The sequence below is a fragment of the Lissotriton helveticus genome, chromosome 1_2 (assembly GCF_964261635.1).
Source record: "Lissotriton helveticus chromosome 1_2, aLisHel1.1, whole genome shotgun sequence".
In the NCBI taxonomy this organism is placed as follows: domain Eukaryota; kingdom Metazoa; phylum Chordata; class Amphibia; order Caudata; family Salamandridae; genus Lissotriton; species Lissotriton helveticus.
This window is the reverse complement of record NC_136058.1, coordinates 184,052,746-184,066,820: the sequence shown is the minus strand read 5'-3', so window position 1 is coordinate 184,066,820 and position 14,075 is coordinate 184,052,746. Positions and strand designations below refer to the sequence as shown.

Below are 14,075 nucleotides of genomic sequence, written 5' to 3'. Positions count from 1 at the left end.
TTTTCACTCCCGGCTCCATCACTCTGAGTCTTGGTAGTTGTAGTTGTTGCTTTTACTTTAGAATTAAACATTTGCGGAATTTTTGGAGTGCTCATTTGGCTAGTATCAGGGTCGTTGTTGCTAGTGTCTTGCTTTGATTTTGCCGCTAAAGCAGCTCGAGTCCCGATCTGATTTTCACCACCGGGTCTAGTCTTGCCACTACGTGCAGTTTTAGGGGCCATAATACCAGAGATTCTTTATATTGTACAGTTAAACGAGTAGTTGCCAAAAGAAAAGTTGAAAAATATTCACCTTTCAACTAGTGAGTTTCTGACTATTATTAAGTCTCTTTAAAGCTCGAAAGTCTCTTGAATCCGTTTAAACTTCCAAACCACCCCTTTTTTTTTTTTTTAAAAGAAGAAAAGAGAAGAAAGGTAGCTTCTCTCCCCTAAATTCGACCTTATTCAAGATCTTACTTGATTTTTAAGGCGTTCTTGCACATAGCAATGTTTGATTTTCTCCTCAGTTTTATGGTCGAACCGGCAGCTCACTGGTATCACTCCGTGATTCCTACAGCCCTTGTTCAGCGTGGTGAGCCGTCCCTCTGTGTCAGCGTTTTGGCTGCTCGAAGTGCCGCCGCTCCTCCGCTCCTCCACTCCGTCTCAACGTTCACGTCGGCTCGGTCAGCAGGTGCCTCCCAGACCGACAAGGCACATGGTCATGACCGCTGGATCAGAGCGTCCTTAAGGGTCAGACAGTGCAGCGTCAAAACGCTGCTAGACCCCCGCAGAGACACCAGTAAAGAAACAGCAGAATGAGAGCGTTCCAAGGCTCCAAATAATGCAGCGCCAAGCACCGCTGTTGCAGCTCTCCTCCGCGTCCACTCAGCACAGCGGGCGTCTCCAACACCGGCAGCCGACAGCCGCCCCTCTGTGTTCCAGGGTCAGCGTCTCGCTGTTCAGAGTATCGCCGCTGCTACTCCGCTCCAGTGCAGCGCCGAACGCCGCCAAGCACCGCCGAACCCCCGCAAAAAACACCAAAGGGAACAGCAGACTGAAAGCGTGATATGGCAATAGTAAGATAGCAAGAATCACCGCCGAAAGCTCAGGTAAGGCTTCTAGCTGGAACGCCCAAACGGAGCTTCTCACAAACACGCCTGACGTGCAGGCGCCATCTTGCCTGAGTTTTGTCAGGAGCTAAAAGATGAATATAGTCTTTCTCAACATGATTTCTTTAAGTATTTACAAATACAGAATTTTATTTTTAAAACATCCAAATATTGTACCACTTTCTCATAATGAATTCATGGAAATACTTAAAAGACCAACACGTATAGGGATTATATACAAATATCTGTTAAATTTACAGCAGGACAATATAGAACAGCAGGAATCAAAATGGTGTACGAGGTTAGGCACATCTGTAGTACCTTTTAAAGAATCAATATATATGGCCGATAAAATTATTTTATCTGCCAATTTATATTCACAGCATTATAAAACTTTATTTAATCTTTATCATACACCAATGAAAATGCTAAAATGGGGCAATACAAATAATGGGAAATGTTATAGATGTCAAGGTGATTTGGCAGATATTATACATATTTTTTCAGACTGCCCTATATTAAAACCGTTTTTTGTATCCGTAGAAATTTTGTTAGGACATATTACGAAATGCGATGTAAAAATCTCCAGAGAGATGATTATTTTTGGTCTATCAAATGATAATGAATTGTTCTCAGGATATCAAGAAAATAGATATATTATATTCATGGCTATGGCTGTAGCCCGCCTCTGTATATCTTCAATGTGGCTAAAACCTGAAGCACCTACATATGAAATGTGGCGAGCAAAGTTTTATAATATTTTTCATTTAGAATTTAATTTATATCGCATTAAATCAGTTATAAAAAAACGCAGAGGGTACAAAATATGGCAGACTGATAGACTATTTGGACCACTAGTGACCATTATTCTGCCATCAAATGCGATAAGCTGCTGTTCAGATTGTATTTATCTGATGTTAAAATCATTTCTACTGCTTATATGTTTATTCATGCTGAATATGTAAATTATAAAGTAGATATATTGATATGCTGATTGTGATACGATATGGTCCCTATATATGTTTGTTTTTCTATATGTGGCTTTGAACTGAAGCAAAAAAAAAAAAAAGGAAAGTTTGAGCTATTGGTATTGTAAATGACACATTTTTTATTTATGTGTTGGTTTTTAAAATAGCAAAATTAATAGCTTTGTCATTTACAATGCCAATAGTTTTATTTTGCAAATGTGACACCTATAGCATTTGTAATGCAATATGTGTTGTATTTACGTGATTTAGATGTATCGATATTACAAATAACAAAGGTTTTAAAAAAAAAATAATTTATACTTAAAAGTTATTGTAATTTATAATGGCAATAGCTTAAACTTTTGTAAATCATTTTTTTGAAGATTATGTTCAGTGTATTTTATTGTGACGAAAATACAAGAACAGAAGTGAAATATTAACATCTTTTTCATAAGAAAGCTATGGTAACAGGGAAAGAAAGATAGTATCCAGGCCGAAAGAGACAGACAGAAAGACTGACTAGCCTGTCCCTTAGGGTTCTTTGCATGTGGTGAGACTCTAGTTATGTTACAGGAACCATAAGTGCACATATGCCAATAAGATCCCCTTGGAGCCAGGAAGAGAACAGCATCAGACTGCCAGCCTCTCATAAATAATAATCGGTAAATTTTTATCAACATAAGTGTCAGATCTACAGCCTCCTCATAGGTCAGGTTCCAGGCTCTAGGAATATCGGGCACGGGCACCCACCCATCCGACTGGACTCTAGCTGTCCCTTTCTATTAAAATGTACATTGGTATCTCCTCAGGCGCTCTGAAGTAATGGCAAGGTAACATGTAGCAGTTTACAAAACTCCTAAAAATTCTAATATAGTCAGCTGCGTGCTACTCGCGGAAAAAAGCGCTTAGACGCCTGGTCAGGGTTAGTTAGCGCTATATTAATGCAATTACTATTACTGCAAAAGAAATAGTCTTTCCTCTCTCCCGCACACACACCACAATGTATCCGTACTGAAGAACCAGGATTCAAAGATGCTAACACAATCAAGTAAAACAAGTTCAGATCTCAGGCCAGCGTTGCAAAACAAACGAGGCAAACCGAGGGACGGGCACAGATGTTTTTATCCATTCATCTCCGTGGTTACCAGCCTGCTGCTCGTAGGGTGTTCTGCGCTGAGCGAGGCAGTGTCGGCCCGGTTATGCGTGGCTTGGCTGCCCTCTGCCACCGCGCCTCGTCTCGTCTCGAGGAGACTATCAATACTCTGTATGCCGCGCGCATATTCCTGACGGATCTGAGGTCCTATTCTGGCAGACTATAAAGCGCCGTGATTTGGTGAAGTGAAAGCACTATGTTAATCTGCTGCCTCCAAAACATTGCAAAAGCGGCTGAGAGATGTGCCCTGGATTTGTTTTCCCTTACCTGGTATGGCAGACATTGTATATTTATATAAACTAGTATATATTATAGCGCTAACATCATTGCGGGGTTAAAGGTAGGTGTGAGCAAAACATTAGGCAGACCTCGACCATGAATTAACGTTAAACAATGGCTGGTGTTGTTAAAGCGAAAGGCGTGAAGTTGTAAAAAGTCATATATTGATAAAGTAAGCGCTGCGATTTGTTAAAGTGGAAGCGCTATGATGATTTAAGAGGGCACACATTGGAAAAAGCGCTGTGGTTTGTTAAAGTGAAAGCGAAAAAAGATCTAAGACGTCACACACCAGAAAATAAAGTGCCACATTTTGCTAAAGTTTAAGCGTCATGTAATCTAAGAAGTCACATATCGGCGAATATAGCGCCGCAACGAGCTTCTAAAAATTTAGTTTTTTCTGTCTCCTACAGTGTTTCACAGCCTCCCCTGGGGTGGGACTTCCACCTTCTGTGGGAAGCCCGTGCCCACAAAGTGACTGGACGAGAAGGGCTGATGGCGGAAGTCCCACCCCAGGGGAGGCTGTGAAACGCTGTAGGCACGTTGGAGGAGCAGAGGCCGCCGATGCAAGTGAGGGAAGTCCCGCGTGACGGAGCCTGTAGCCCGGTGAGTGGGGCGTGTGGGGCTTAGTTGTAGGGTGGGTGTGTGTGTGCATGCGTGTGTGCATGTGTGTGTGTGCCTCCATGTGTGTGTGCCTGCGTGTGTGTGCCTGCGTGTGTGTGCCTGCGTGTGTGTGCGCCTGCGTGTGTGTGCCTGCGTGTGTGTGTGTGTGTGCCTGCGTGTGTGTGTGTGTGTGTGCATGTGCATACATCCACTTGCTGCCAATGTAGGACAGGAGATGTGCATGGCATGTGGGTGAACGTGCGCGCTCACATGGGGGATTCTCCTGCGCGGGCCCATCCTCTCTCTCAGATTCCCAGGAAGTGAGTAACAAAAGATGCTTCGCTGGACGCAGTGCTTCGCACTGCTTACACCAGCTCGACCTATAAAGGGAAATGGTTAAGGGACGTGCAAGGACGTGCACTTGTGAATCTTAAAGAAAATTAACCTGTAAAATCTTCTTTAGTGCAGTTTCATATTTAACAATTAATTAGTATGCATATGAGAAAAATAAAGTCACTGGTTAAATTAACCACCAACTGTGAGCGGATGGGCTTACCATTTGAACCTCCTCTGAGCATTTCTGCCTGATTTCACTCAACTGCTCCTCTAACTTGGCTTTCTGCTCGTCAAGGCCATTGAGAATTTCCTGCACTTCTTGTTTCTGTGCCTGTAGTTTTTGTAGATTACTGCTCTCTCTCTCAACTTCATCCTGCAAATCCTAAAGGCAAAATGAAAACAACCTTTCAAAAATTAGCAAGGCCACATCAAGATCAGACCCAGTTTCATATTCCAGAAAACAAGCATAGTATACAAACATATTCCAGTATTGTACATGTTAGAAGAGTGAGAAACCGGTCCAGAGACAAAACACATTCTGATAAAAGCATACAATACAAGACACAGTTCTTAACACTTTAAAATGAATTGTGAATCAGTTCTACTAAAAATGCCATATGAAGATTATACCTTTTAAAAGGGCACGGACCATGTAGAATGGAAGACATCTAGAGAGACTGATTTAAAAGAGGTGATGTTTGAGAGTTAGCAGAAGTGCTTCTAGGAGTAGCAGCTCTTAGGGTGAGGGCCCTAAGAGGAAAGAACTTAATTTTAGGTAGGCACATGAGGTTTATGGGGTAGAGAAATGTTGGATGTTTGAGCAATGGGATTGCTACTTCAGTATATAGGGCGATGGTGTGCACTAGTAAGTAAGGGTGGCAGAGAGGCTGTGGGTAAATGTGAATACTCAATTAAAAAACATAGAGGGACTTCTTGCACACAGTGAGCGATCCAGTTTTAAATTTATAAAGGGAGAGGGGAAGCTTAAACTTGGGTAGCAACATTTTCAAGGGTTTAAGAAGAAATGGTAGGGAGAGCCCAGATGCAAGTTGTTGTGGTAGTCTAGCTTGCTAATAATATACAGTATTAATGAAGGCTCTAGATGATAATTCAGATAAGGCAGGCCAGGTTTTGCAGAAATTTGTAAGACGTCAGAAAGAAGAGGAGATTGGTGCTAAAATGATTCAGAAGGAGACAGGCGAGCAAGGAAAAATTAAGTAGGTGGGAAGGAGATAGGAGAATGAAGAACTGGTTGCAGGTTAACTGGCAGAATCGGAATACTCGTGGGCAAGTGGCAGCTGCCCGACAATGGGAGATCTGAACAACTAAGACCGGTTCTAAATATTTGACAAAGTGGTGGAGGTAAGGGTCCATCCCTGACAGTCCTTGATATACGCTGGTCTGGCTAGGGCTGCAAGATTCACCTGGAGTGAATTGTCAAACAGACCACCCGTATCAGCGGCCCGGATGGAGATTTATTGATTTGTTGATGTTGTAAACCAGCCTCCACGCCCCACTGTGCACTCTCAAACAAGACTAGTGGTAGGCATGAGAACTAGAGCAAATTGGAAAAGGACCTGTGAGTGCAAATATTTGATACAGAATGAAAACAAGCATTGGCAATGCCAATAGATCTAGCTTTAAAGCAATGTTGTATGGTAATGTGAAGCATTACAAGTAAATACCATGGGAATTAATATTTGGGTGTGTGGAAGCAAATAATTATATAATAATAATGGAGTGGATTCAAAAGGTGTATTGATACTGCCAGATCAAAAAATCCATGTAGGTTAATGACTGCCCTGCTCCCCTCTCTGCTGCTACCAGAGAAACACATACATTTCGTTTTTTAAGACATTTTAATAGCATTATGTTGTTATGTGAATGCCCCTGAAAGTTCACGCCCTGACAGCTGTATAATCGAAATGATCTCAACTGTGCTGAGGGCAAGCACTTTTTTTGTGGAAGCACACAACTTATGGCAATCAAAACCTATTTCCTGGCTCCCAACAAGTGGGTGGAGCCAAAGCCTCTCCCCCGATGAGTCTCACGTAATTGTCTGGCAACAGCTGTGCTGCCAAGTCAGACCATAAAAAACTCATACATAAATAGTGACCAATAATGCACACTTCTGATTTATATATTATACATTTCTATAAAGGACATATTTAACCCATGTGGTCATAAGCAAAATTTGCCTGAACAGAGCCGATAGCCGTCCTAGGTATTCCACAAGGAGAGTGGCCCATTTAAATGCAACCTGGATTTAGTTAAAGACTACTGGGATAAAGTGGAAGCAACGATTGCAGAAAACTGCTGACGGGGCATATATTGCAACACCAGGACAATGTGTAATTAAACTATACTGGAGCTGGAGTAAGAGGCATGCTGTTCCGTCGACAAAATTGCCAAGACAGGCAGAAAAGGTCTGAAGAACCAACGTCTGGATCCACGTTGTGAGCGTGGGAAAGAATAAACTGATGTCAGTGCGTCGGATTTCACATCAGGTGGACGACGTCACTATGGAGTCGCACAACAACCTCTACTGACGTGCAGAGGTAAAGATGTTTTTTTTCCCCAGATCCAGTCCGGCATCTGGGGAGAATTCAAAGGTAAAGAATCTGTGGCTAGATGTTTTCATCAGATAAGTGTTTCCATTTACATTAGAACACTTACTTACTTTTTTTTAAATTCTGTTCAGAGTTACCTGAATGAAAAGTATTTCAAATAAATCATGTCATTTATAGATTGAAAACATTGAATTCAATTACAGTTTTGAGATACTATAGGAATAGAAGTTCTCTTTTCCTCCAGTATTTTAAAATGCCCCAAACGCCAACAGCTCAGCATTCGAATTAGAAAGGTGAACCTACTGGCTTTGCCAATGCTGGTCTATTTTGCACCTTTGCAAGGGTTCTGTAATACCTTATGTTCCTATATCCAGGTCTGATGGCTCCTAAAACATCACAAAATGCCCACCTGCCCTGCCCTATGTCGAAGTGTCTTACTGTATTCAAGGACTTCACACCATTGATTATCTTCAACTTCACAATGTGCCTAAGTCTGCGTTGTTCCCCAGTTCAAGGTGATGGTTTATCAGCAGCATAGCCACCTAGAAGTGAGTGAGGCAAGAGCACTGACAGACTGCAGTCACTACTTCACTTAATAATAAAAAATACTGTGTGAAATACGAGCGAGGCAGTGGAAGACCTACATAGAAGGTATGGTCATTAAAATATGTCAGTTGTCCTGAACTATGTGTTATCAAACTGAGAATCCGGCAATTCCAACTGTCTGAAGTCTTAGGACCTCTCCAAAACATGCATTACCTCCTCATCAGTCTTCCTCGCCACAGTAATTAACACATGAGCTTTAGGCTTCGACAGAAACTCCAAGAAAAAAAAGTTAGCCTACTAGACTCCCATACCTTCAACATGGCCCCCACCATCACCCAGCAAAAGGATAAAAGGAGCCACCATAAAGACCAACAACCTGTTTTTTTTTTAGTTTCTGTACTGCTCCAAGTGCTGTTTCCAGTTTTTATGGTAAATGGGATCGAGGTCCTGCTCTAGCGGACTCTGGTGTCCCTAGGGGTCAAGGTGTGCTGGGCATGCCGGGGCGACCTCTGTGTTTTATTTATGTGGGTTGCACACTCCCCATACCCTGCTTTAGCGGACTGCCGGGGAGTGGGTTTTTTGCATGTTTCTGCAGCCAACTACAGTGCTATCCACGATGCGCACTATGCCGGTTTGTCCTGCCTGAGCGGGCTTGCTGGTGTTGCGCATTCTTGGTCTTGGGTATCTTGCCTTTGACCTGACCTCCCTCTCTACTCCCAAGATTGACTATTTAGGGCCTATGCCCATACCCCCTAAACACGCCTGATCTCGTCTGGTCTCAGAAGTTGAGCAGGGTCGGGCCTCTAATGTTGTACTCACCTTAATTAGTTTGGATTGTTTCCTCAAACCATAAGGGGTCGGTGGGTTCTGATCACAGCATTTTGATCCTTGGCTTCCAATCTGAGGTGTCGGGGAGTGGCTTGTTGCGTGGGGCAGGTTCCCGTTCACGGGTGGCCCTGGAGCTATTTTCTTGTTGATTTGGTGGCGTGCACGCATCGGACGTACCGGCGGCCGTCTCAGTGCATTGTGGGTGTGTTTCCCTGGCAACCATGGTGTTTTTTTAACGTTGTGCGTTTGCAGATTCAGAGCTTGTTTCTTCCAGCGAGTACTGCAGTAGTGTACTATGCGCTGCTATGGAGTCGGGTGGCAAGGTCCTGGAGAAGTCCCATAGTGTTGAAGAGGTTGAGCCTTTAAAGCCTCTGCCTTCATTGGCAGTTATTCAGCAGATGATCCAGGCTGCTGCTTTTCAGGACAGGGCGGCTGTTCCTTCTAAGTCGAGGATGGATCCTGGCACCTCCCATGACACTGACGGGGAGAAGGATGTGGAACTTAAGGGGCGTTATTTACAGGGTTCAGACTTGAAGGATGTCCTTCAGCACATTCACTATAATCTGTGGTTTCCTAAGTCCAGGGTGGCTGAGGGGGACATGGATTTCTTTTCCCAATATCAGAAAAAAGAACCAGAATCTTACCTTATTTACTCTTCGGTTCTCAAAGTCTTGGCAAATGAATGGACGGCTGTTGATAAACAATCAATCAATCAATCAATCAATCACTGCATTTCTAAAGCGCGCTACATACCCGTTGGGTCTCAAGGCGTGGGGGGGGGGGCTGCTACTGATCGAAAAGCCAGGTCTTGAGGAGTTTCCTGAAGGCCAGCAGGTCTTGAGTCTGTCGTAGGCTGGTAGGGAGAGCGTTCCAGGTCTTGGCGGCGAGGTAGGAGAAGTATCTGCCGCTGGCGGTGGCTTTCCGGATACGAGGAATTGTGGCGAGGGCGAGGTTTGCTGAGCGGAGGCTTCGGGTGGGGGTGTAGAAGCTGAGTCGGTTGTTGAGGTATGTGGGTCCGGTGTTATGTAGTGCTTTGTGTGCGTGGGTGAAGAGTTTGAAGGTGATCCTCTTGTTGACGGGGAGCCAGTGCAGGCCTCTCAGGTGGGGTGTAATGTGGCTGCGTCGGGGGACATCGAGGATCAGTCGTGCTGAGGCGTTCTGGATTCGTTGTAGTCGTCTCAGGAGCTTGGTTGTTGTTCCTGAGTAGAAGGCGTTCCCGTAGTCGAGTCTGCTGGTGATGAGGGCCTGGGTGACGTTTTTTCTCGTGTCGGGGGGGATCCATTTGAAGATCCTGCGGAGCATTCGGAGGGTGTTGAAGCAGGACGCGGAGACTGCGTTGACTTGCCTGGTCATGGAGAGGGTGGAGTCGAGGATCACCCCCAGGTTTCGTGCGTGGTCTGTGGGTTCCGGGGCTGTGCCTAGAGATGTGGGCCACCAGGAGTCGTCCCAGGCTGATGGGGTCGGTCCGAGGATGAGGACCTCCGTCTTGTCTGAATTCAGCTTCAGTCTGCTGTCTTTCATCCAGTCGGCTACGGCCTTCATTCCTCTGTGGAGGTTGGCTTTGACGGTGTGGGGTCTTCGGTGAGGGATATGATCAGCTGGGTGGCGTAGGAGATGATGTTGAGGTTATGTTGTCGTGCGACGTGGGCGAGCGGTGCCATGTAGATATTGAACAGCGTCGGGCTGAGGGAGGATCCCTGTGGGACACCGCAGATGATCTCGATGGTTTTTGAGCGGAAGGGTGGGAGGCGGACGCTCTGGGTTCTGCCGGAGAGGAAGGATGTGGTCCAGGCCAGGGCCTTCTCTTGAATTCCGGCATCATGGAGGCGTGCTGATAGGGTTCGGTGGCAGACTGTGTCAAAGGCTGCTGATAGGTCCAGGAGGATGAGGGCGTCTGTTTCTCCTTTGTCCATCAGGAACCTGATGTCGTCAGTGGCGGCGATGAGGGCGGTCTCGGTGCTGTGGTTGCTGTAGGATCCGGATTGGGAAGGGTCCAGAATGTTGTTGTCATCGAGGTAGCGGGTTAGCTGTTTGTTGACAATCTTCTCTGTCAGTCACTTTTGCCGGGAGCAGGGAGATGGGCCGGACGTTATTGAGGTCCTTGGGGTCCGCCTTGGGCTTCTTCAGAAGGGCGTTGATCTCGGCGTGCTTCCAGCTTTCCAGGAAGGTTGCTGTCTCGAAGGAACTGTTGATTGTTTTCCGGAGGTGGGGTGCGATGGTTGTGCTGGCTTTGTTGAAGACGTGGTGAGGGCAGGGGTCGGATGGGGATCCGGAGTGGATGGAGTTCATGGTTTTGATGGTGTCTTCGTCTCTGACGTGAGACCAGGCGGTCGGGTGGCTGGTGATCGCAGGGGTGGTGGACTCGGTGGTGGGTGCGGGGGTGTCGGAGTTGAAGCCATCTTGGATGTCGGCGATCTTGCTGTGGAAACATGGGTTTCCCTGGTTTTTGGCGATACGTTATCCATTACAGGACTTTGCAAATAAGTTTTCTGCTTCTGTGAAGGTAGATTCCTTGATGGCTGGGATGTCTTTCAAGGGCAGTATTATTTCAGAGGATGCTTCTCCGGCTGACCCTGTGGATAAAAAGGTGGATGCAGCTGTGAAACATGCTTTTGCTTCTTTCAATTTTTCTGTTAGGGCTGTGGCCTATTTCTCTTATACTATTCAGTCTTTAATGAAAGACATCCAAACTTTGGCAGAATTGATGGACAAGGGCGTGGACATTTCTCTCATTCGCACTCTGATGGAGCAACAGGTGCTGCTCCTTTCCGACATTTCTTTTGATTCTTCAGGGGGGCTGGGGGTGGCCTCTACGGCTGTCTGGCTCTTCCGTCGCAGCTCGCTGCCAGATGTGGTTGCGTTCTAGGAAGGCGGATGCGGTTCAGAAGGATGAAACCCTTGGAGCCTCCTTTGGAAAATATGGTTAAGAAGTCTGCTGAAGATCGCAAGCTTCTGGCTCCGGAGAAGTCAGCCCGCTCATGGTTCTTTGGTGCTCGGAGGGCCTTTGGTTCAGCTCAGCAAGGCAGGGCTCCCCAGTCCTTTCGTGGAAGGGGCATGGCCAGGGTGCGGGGACGCCTGTCCCACTTTGTGGACAAATGGAGTAGTTCCATTTTGAATCAGTGGGTCCTTCAGGTGCTGTTGGAGGGGTTTCGCATTGTTTTTTTCGGTGACTCCCCCCAACAATTTTCGAATCACTGCTTATCCCTAGGATGGGTTGAGAATGGAGGCTCTCTGCCCGGGGTTCTGAGTCTCGTGGAAAAGGGTGCTATGGTTCCGGTGCCCCCAGAGCAGGTGGGGCTCTGGGTTTATTGCATTCTTTTTCTGGTTGAAAACATACCGGAGACCCCATGCCCATGTTGGATCTGAAATGGCTGTATTTGCTCAACACTCCCTGTCAAACCCAAGATGGTGTCACTGCAATTGATTCTTCGCTTATCAATCAGGGGGATTTTCTGGCTTCACCCGACCTTCAGGATGCTTATCTACATGTCCCAGTCCATTGGGAGTTCCAAAGGTTTCTATGCTTCTGTGTGCTGGGCCGTCATTTCAGTTCACGGTATTGCCTTTTGGTCTTCGTTCCTCTACCTGAGGTTTTTACTAAAATGCTGGCTCCTCTGATTGGGCTGTTGCATGGGTGGGGAATTAAGATTTTTCTTTACCTGTATGATCTTTTGATGTCTGCCTCTTCTTTCCCTAAGGTGAAGTGCCATGTCCAGGAGCTTTGACGAGTACTGGGAGCCCTTGGATTCTGGTGAATCTGAGGAAATCTTGCCTTGTTCAGACTCAGGAACTCACGTACATTGGGGCTCGATTCATGGCTCTGTTGGGATGGTTTTTCTACCTCAGGTCCTAAAATTGAAACGGCTGTCGAGGATTCGTGCCTTGTCCAAACCCTGTCCTCCTGTGAAACATTGGTTAAGGGTGCAGAGCCTGATGTCCGCTTCATAGTTGGCGATTCCCTGGGCCCGCCTGCATATGTACCCTGTTGTAAACCATTTTTTGTCCCACTGGCTTCCGTGTGGTCCAGATTTCTGTCAAGGGTGCTGGTGACAGCCCTGGCCAGGAAGGATCTAGGGTGATGGTTGGACGAGGCGAACCTCTCCAGGGGGTCGTCACTTTCTGGCAGTTCCTTCTCGAGTGGAGATGGCAGTCTGTTGGGCTGGGGTGCTACCCTGGGGAGTCTTCAGTCCAGGGCAAGTGGTCCAAGGTCCCAATGTCTTGTTCTTTGAATGACAGGGAACTGAAGGTGGTTCGCTTGGGTCTCTTGGCCTTTGCAGCCCTTCTGGTGGGTCACCATGTGCAGGTCAGGATGGACAACCAGGTTGTCATGTCATACTTGAATCATCAGAGGGGTTGCAGAATGCGGTCCCTCAGTTGTCGCAGCCAGTTCATTTGCCCTTGGGCAGAGACGAAGTTGGCATCCCTTTCTGCCATTTACCTACCAGGCAAGGTGAATGCAATGGCGGACTGTCTGAGCAGAGTTTTTCCCCTCCATGGGTTCACTGTCTCTGACCCCGAAGGCATTCCTGATGTTGCAGGGGAGTTTTGTGGCTCCGACTGTGCACTTGTTTACAGGTGGTAGCTGGCCTCATTCAACTGTCCAGACGTCTAACTTTGAGAGCTTATGATAAGCATGGGGACAATTTTTCTGTTTGCAGTCTACGCTACGGGTGGTCTGCTCATGTTGAGGATCTGACCCTGAGAGTCTATATACTGGAGGTTTTTGACCTTGAAGGTGGTCTTTTTGGTGGCAATTGCCTCTGCCAGATGTGTTGGTAAATTGGGGTCTTTTTTTAAGTCTGCCCTATTTTTGCGAATTTTGAAGGACAGGGTGGTGTCGAGTACACACCCTACTTTTGTGCTAAGGTGGCTTCTTTCTTTCATAGGACTGCGGAGCTTGTCCTTTCAGTTTTCTTTCTGGATCCCCAGTCTGAGGAGGATTCCTTTACATCTTTTGGACGTGAGGCATGCTTTGTTTATTTTCTTGTCCCGCACTGCTTCTTTCTGTAAAGTGGATAATGTGTTTGTCACTTTCGGTTTCGTTAGGCAGGGCTTGAAGCGCTCACTTTCTACTCATATGTGCTGGCTTTAGGAGGCAATCCTGTTGGCTTATGGTGTCCAAGCCAGGATTCTCACTCATCCGGTTCAGGGGCAGTGTTCTAGTTTTGTGGCTGTTTCTTGGGCCACTTTCAAGGGAATGTCAATGGAGGATATTTGCAGGGCGGTCACGTGGTGTTCTCCTTATACCTTTATGGCGCATTATCAGGTTGGGAGTGGGACTTCCGTTGCCCTTACCACTTCTGGTCTGGGTTCTGTTGATTCTTGAAATTCTTTTTCTGCTCCATGTGTGCATCATTAAACCTGCTGTAGCTGACTTCCGTGTTTGGGCTGACTTCTGTTCTACATGATGCCGAGGTCGCTTTGGTATCTGCTCATGTGTTAAGTAATGTGGCGAGGAAGACTGAGGAGGAGGCAATGCCCTGGTTACTTATCGGTTATCTTCATTACTCAGAGTCCTAGTCTTCCTCGCCACAGTATAGTTTTCCTTCTATCTTGGCCCTTGGTTGGGGGCTTCATGTTCTTTGACTTTGTTTACAGGTCGTTGGTGTGTATGGTGCCTCCTTTTATCGTATTGGTGGATGAAGGTGGGGGCCATGTTAGAGGGATGGGAGACTAATAGGCTAACTTATTTTGCGTGGAGTTTCTGT

General features: G+C 46.3%; 1 protein-coding gene across 2 annotated transcripts in view; it reads right to left on the bottom strand.

Moving 5' to 3' along the window:
• The window catches only part of EPS15 (epidermal growth factor receptor pathway substrate 15), an 883,486-nt gene that overhangs the window by 282,651 nt on the left and 586,760 nt on the right, over positions 1–14,075 (bottom strand). For both annotated transcript variants that reach the window (XM_078670831.1, XM_078670841.1), the window contains exon 14: positions 4,644–4,805. In XM_078670831.1, the coding sequence (XP_078526957.1) occupies positions 4,644–4,805 (162 nt within the window). The remainder of the gene's footprint in view (positions 1–4,643; positions 4,806–14,075) is intronic.